We start from the raw sequence: 6,000 nt of genomic DNA on the forward strand, positions 1-6,000 counted from the left end.
TTCTGTGGCTATGATATAATACCCCGATACAAAGGAAGCTGGGAAAGAAGGGTTTATTTTGGCTTGTGTTTCCAGAGGGAGAGGGTCCACCTTGGCGGGGAAGACATGGTAGGAGATGTCTGAGGCTGGCCTGGCAGCCAGAAAGCTGAGAGAAGAGGAAATGGGGGCCGGGCCTCAGTGATGTACTCCCTCCAGCAAGCCTCCACTTCCTAAAGGTTCCAGAACCTTCTCAAACCATGCAACCAGCTGTGGGGAACAAGTATCCAAACACATGAACCTATGGGGCACATCTTACTTTTAAACCACCCCAGGGTTTGAGCTTTTTTTTTTTTCTCTCCCTATGATGGCGCTTTGCTTCGTGATTTGCTTTGCTCAGTGTGATTGGATGGAAGTGAGGTGTGAGGAAAGAGGGGTACAGCACTGAGTGTAAACTTTTGCATCGATAGTAACAACACTGTGCCCCAGTGAGGGCCCTGCGTGTTCAGCCTGCTGCTCAGAATCAAAAGGCAAGCTGGTAAGAAACCGAGTAGTAATATGAACCTTAAAGGCATGTAGTTTTGTTGTTGTAGTAAGTTATTGAGATTTGGGGGGGGGGGGCTGAAAGAAAGAGTATTGGCTCAGGGCCCCCAAGACCGAATTCTCAGCACAAAGGAGATTTAATCGCCCTAGAGGGACAGAAGGCAGGGGTAAGGGACAAAGACGGGATAGAGGATGAGGGAGAAAGGGAAGAGAAGAAAGGAGAGGGGAAAAAAGAGGCAAAGAAGAGGGGTGGGGGGGGTACTTGGACAAAGGACTGCATCTGAAGAGAGGAGACAGATGTGGCACGTAGGAAAATGGCCGGTTATAAAAGGTACAAGGGGGAACCTCCGTGTTAGGATGAGGTGTTTAACTTTATCTGGCCATGTTAATTAGGTGAGCCAAAGGGGCTTTTGATGGCTTGACTTCATTGCTTTGTGGTCTGGACCGCGGTGGTCAGCCTCAGGAGGAGGGAGTGGCCAAACAAGGGAATAGACTTGGGGGGCTAGCTTCCGGAATGTAATCTAACTGGCCAGAGTCCCTTCAGGAGATGGGCGCCATGGCACACGACTTTAATCCCAGCGCTCGAGAGGCAGAGGTAGGTGGATCTCTGTAAAGCCAATCCTGTCTCTAAAACAAAAAACAAAAAAACAAAAACAAATCTAAAAAAGCAGAGTCTCTTCAGGGGCTATTTTTGGCTCCTATAGCTGTTAGAGTTCTGCTTCAGTCTGCCTACCTGTGATGTCATTGCCTACCTGCCACAGAGGCGTGGCCCTGCCCAGGGCCATATAAAAGGACAAACCCTCGCCATGGTCTCTCTCTTCTTCTCACTCTTCCTGTCTCTGTCTCTCTGGGGTACCCCTTCCCCCTTTCCTTCTTTCCGCATGCTCATCTAATAAACTCCTCCACAACATAATGTCTGCTGCCTGGAACCTTATTTTTATCTTATTGCCTTATATTATCTTCTTTTATATTTTATTATTAAACATAAAAAAAAAAAATAGCTGTGTTAAAACACCTGACCAAAGGCAAGGTGGAGAAGAAAGGGTTGATTTCAAGTTATGACTCTTGGTTTGCGATTCACCACTGAGCGAACTTGGGGCAGAACCTGGACGCAGGAACGAAAAGCATGGGATGTGGAAGAATGCCGATTATTGGTTTGTTCCTCACGGTTTGCTCAGCTGTTTTCTTACACAACTCAGGAGCACCCACAGTGGTCCAATGGTGGTACCACCCAGCTGTAACTCCAGTTTCAGCGGATGATCTGGTACCCACTTTTTTCCTTCAAGGGCCATAGGCATACACATGGTATCTATACATAAATGCATGCAAAACCACTCAAACACATGGCTCAGTGGGCAGAGTGCTTGCTGCACATGCATGAACACTTGAGTTCAGGTTTCAGCAGCCATGTAAAAAGCTGGAGTGGCAGCATCATCTGTAACTCCAGTGCTTTTGAGGCAGGAGCAGGCAGAACCCATGGGCCAGCAAGTCTAGCCAAAACAGTAAATTCTGGCTTTACTGAGAGATCCTGCCTCAAAAAATAAGGTGGAGGTGGGCTGGGGAGATGGGCCAGTGGGTAAAAGAGCTTTCTTCAGAGCCCCGATGGCTGGAGTTAGGATCTCCAGAACCGTGTGAAAAGGCTGGATGCAAGAGTCCAAGCATTTGTACTGTGCGCAGCCATGGCATGGCATCAATGTTGATCGTGGTAGCGGTAGTGGTGCTAGTGGGGATGGCTTGGGTTGGTGATGGGGCTGGTGCTGATGTTGGAGATGGCAGTTACTATTTGTGCCTTCCACGGCCTCTTCCTCACACTCTCACACACATCTCAGATCACCGTGTTTTGACCCCTTAAATCGATAAGTGGCCTCCCAATGACTACAGGATACACCGCCCCCGCCTTCCTTCCTGGGCTCACTTGAGGTTGCTTCTGTTCTCATTCAGTTATGGCCTCTCTCTTCACTGAACGCCTTCTGGTGTCAACCGGAGGAGGAGCCTGCTGCCGAACAAACGCCAGCCCTGTTCTCACTTCTTGTCTTCATTCTTTCTCTTCCTCTTTCACCACGGCAGCCGCTGTCACAGCTAACTTCTTTGTCTGCTTTTCCACTGCTCATGCCTCCTAGCATTTCTTTCATGGAGTATTTTGCAGTTAGTTTCAGGAAACAGAACTCTCAGAAGACCCACACTGAGCTAAGCGGACCACAAACATGGCCTCTGAATTTTGCAGAAACAAAGCATCCCAGTATCTTTTTCCTCCCCTCTCTTTTGAGACGGGGTCTCAAGGAGCCCGTGCAGATCTTGACTCCACTGGCTAGCTGAAGATGACCTTAAACTCCACATCCTCCTGATGCTGAGATTACAGGCTTGCACCACCACAGCTGCCTCAAAAACTCTCCCAAACTATGCACGACTCTTCCTGTCATTCGGATCTTGAAACGATCCTCAAGGTCCCACACTTTGGAGGCTTGTTGCTTAGTGTGGCACTACTGAGTGGGACCTTTAAGAGCAGGGGCCAAGTGGAAGGTGCATTGTGGGACCCTAACCCCTACCCCTTTGCTTCCTGGCCACGGGCTTCCGGTGGTCAGTGGTTTTATTTGGCTGTGCACCTCCACCATGCTGTGCTGCCGGCAAGGGTCAGTAGACCAGAGACTGGAACTTCTAAGACAAAAGAAATCCTTCCTAGTTCCAGCTCACAGGTGTTTCTTCTAGCAACAAAGCTGACTAACGTAGCTGGCCCCTAAGGGACTAGGCAGCCTTCCGTCAGTCATTAGCCTCAATTGTAAATTAGCAGTATTTCCTTCCTCCCCAGAGCTGGGCCCCAGGAAGGGAAATGAGTACGTTTGGCTTCCCTAAACCATAGTAATTACCACAGGTTCATCATGGTCTCTGCCCTGTTAACCAAGGCACCAGAGTCAACAAACCAGTGGGGGAAGGGAGGCATGGTGGGGGGCAGCCTGGCTTTAATATGGTCAAGGTGGAGGCAGATGATGCCTGTAGTGATTCAGTAAGTTCTTTCTCCTCTCTCTCACAAGAGCAGTAACTACAGATTTACTCAAGCATGGGACACAGTTCAGCCCCATCCTACCCTGGATCACTACAAAAGCTGCATCTGTGGGAGTCACTAATATCAGAGAAAAAGAGTTGTTCTCTAACGTGCCTCTCCTCCGATCCACCCCTCCGACGGCCAGCCTCACTACTAGGTTTTAAATTTTTTGTGGCTGCTGGAGGGTACACTTCATTTGAACTAACTGCCCTCATCTATTTATCGAGTCCCTTGGGGGTTAAGGCAAAAATGTGGGGCAAATCCTACCCAATTGTCTCCCTCCGTCCCCTCCTCCAGGAAAAGGCTATCCCTGCCATCAAAGTAGCCCCGGGCTGCTCCTCCCACTAGGGCCCTCTGGGCTGGTCCCACCCCTTGCCCGTGGGTTATGGAAGAGTGTGACCTCCAGCTCGGCAGGCGCAGCCGCACACTCCCTCCCTACACTTTTCAGATCTCCCGATCGGAGGCAGCTCGGCCTACACTCCCCATCTAACGGGTAAGGCATTTGCGGAAGGCTCCCAGACAAAAAACAAACAAAAAAACTAGGTTGATCCCTGTGGCTGTAGTACTGATGTCGGTTCTCCAAGTTCTGATAAAGCCCGCGATTGTTTCACTAGATCAGACCCTTATTTCGCCTCATTCTGTAACATCCAGAAGAAAACCTTGCGTGTGCGTGTGTGTGTGAGACGAACTCGGACCTCGCCCAATTTCCAACATTCCAGAATGATTGTTCGTCCCCTTTCCTCCCAGACTTTAATAAATCACCGCTTCTGGTGTGTGTAAAAGATAGGAGAGCGGGAAGAAAGAGACGGTGGGATTTGAGGAGCCGATCAAAAGCAAATCTTAATCTTTTGGGCAACATCTTTTCAAAACGGTGTTAAAATTTACCTGGGTTGCATTAAGAGTAGAGCAAACGAGAACCCAGAAAACCTTAGGGCGAAGCAGGGAAATTAAAAAATACAGTGATACATCTCTTCCCCCAAAGCTAGCCCATTCTACTACCTCCCCCCCCCACTTCTCTGCGGCACAACTCACTCCCAGTGCCGCTCCCTGCCCACGCGCACTCAACTAAAGGATTAAGACCACGCCGACCATGCCACGAGGTGTGTTTTATTTTCATCAATCATACAAATAATTTTCTATAATATCCCAGGGCAAACCGGTGAAATTTGGCAGTCCGATTATAGTAGGGGGGGTCCCGCTTCAGAGACCCGCGGGCCGGTGGCATCGGCGCGGAGTGCCTGGGTTCACAGTGCAGCTTGTGGCTCGCGTCCATCTTGCAGGTGGTTCTTCCTCCGCATCACGAGGGGGGTCTTGGAGATGACGGGGTGGGATGGGGTGGGGGAAATCCTCCTAGGCTTTTAGGAAATTTCACTTCTCTTTTCCTGTTCAATGGCTGCAAAGGGCGGAATGTGGGCATTGGAGAATGGAACCACCTTAGAGCCCAACACCCAACCCATAAACCTGGTGTAGATGAAGCCCCCACGAGGCCTGGGCAACAACGAAGAGGTTTAGAAGGGACAAAGTGCTTTGTGTGACTGGGAGGGTGGCTATAGTCTCTCAGATTCGGGGTGGGAGAATAGCGGCCGGATGGGGGTGGGGGGTGGGTGCCAGACTAGCACAGCAAGGAAGGGTGGAGCGCTGGGGCGGGAACCCAGAGGCGGGGGCACACTCACTCTCTTTGGTCGGCAGGGTGTTCTTCTCCTGCGTCTCGGTTTTCTTCAGCTTGGCCTTATCAAAGCTGGCGATTTCCCCCATGTCCGGCTTGTCTGCCATTTTCTTGCAACCCTGATGGGCGAACCAAGGCGATAGTGGGTGGCCTGGATCCCCCTGCCTTCCGCGGACGCCCCTCGACGTGGCATTCCCGGCCCGGGGCGTTCCCGCAGCCCGGAGGCCGAGGATCCCTGGCTCGTCCACCACACCCTCCCACCGAAGCCCCAGGGCGTGGCCTACAAGCCGCTGACTGTTCCAACCGCCGGTCGCCTGTTGCAACCCGGAGGGGACGCGCCCGCTAGCCACAAACTGCCCGACCCCACCCAGGGTAGGCCCCCAAGCCCAGCGTTGTGCCTCACCGTGAAGTCTCGCTCCGAGCTCGCGCTCCAGGTGCTCCCACTCGCGTTGCTGCAGCAAGAGACAAAAGATCGGCGCCCGCCCCTCGCTTTATATACACCGCGCCCCGCCCCGCCTCTCGCCCGCCGCAACGAGGGCGTGGCCAGCCCGTGAGGGGGCGGCCAGCCCGTGAGGGGGCGTGGCCAGCGGGCGCGCGCGCGCGGGGGTTGGGGGTGTTCAGCATCTCCAGCCTGCTGGGCCTCCGCCCTTTTCCGCCCGCGCTCACCGCCCTCTGCGATCCCTTGTTGGGGGTGGCAGGCACCAGCTCCCTGCAGGCTCTTTCCCTCCTGCATCTCCTCCTGCTGGTTCCCAGGAGCCTGCTGCTCACTCGCGGG

At 52.5% G+C, this 6,000-nt stretch overlaps 1 protein-coding gene across 3 annotated transcripts in view; it reads right to left on the reverse strand.

The window, feature by feature from the left end:
* Tmsb10 (thymosin beta 10) overlaps window positions 1-5,759 on the reverse strand; it is a 453,760-nt gene extending 448,001 nt beyond the window's left edge. For 2 of the 3 annotated variants that reach the window (XM_051154745.1, XM_051154744.1), the window contains exons 1-3: window positions 5,629-5,683; window positions 5,233-5,344; window positions 4,897-4,952 (exon numbers count right to left, since the gene is read on the reverse strand). In XM_051154745.1, coding sequence (XP_051010702.1) covers window positions 4,918-4,952; window positions 5,233-5,332 — 135 coding nt within the window. In that variant the 5' untranslated portion in view covers window positions 5,333-5,344; window positions 5,629-5,683 and the 3' untranslated portion in view covers window positions 4,897-4,917. Of the gene's footprint in view, window positions 1-4,650; window positions 4,953-5,232; window positions 5,345-5,628 lie in introns of those variants that run through there. The other variant, XM_051154743.1, reaches the window with a different exon arrangement.
* Window positions 5,760-6,000: the final 241 nt, after the last annotated feature.

Source organism: Acomys russatus, chromosome 13 (assembly GCF_903995435.1).
Source record: "Acomys russatus chromosome 13, mAcoRus1.1, whole genome shotgun sequence".
In the NCBI taxonomy this organism is placed as follows: domain Eukaryota; kingdom Metazoa; phylum Chordata; class Mammalia; order Rodentia; family Muridae; genus Acomys; species Acomys russatus.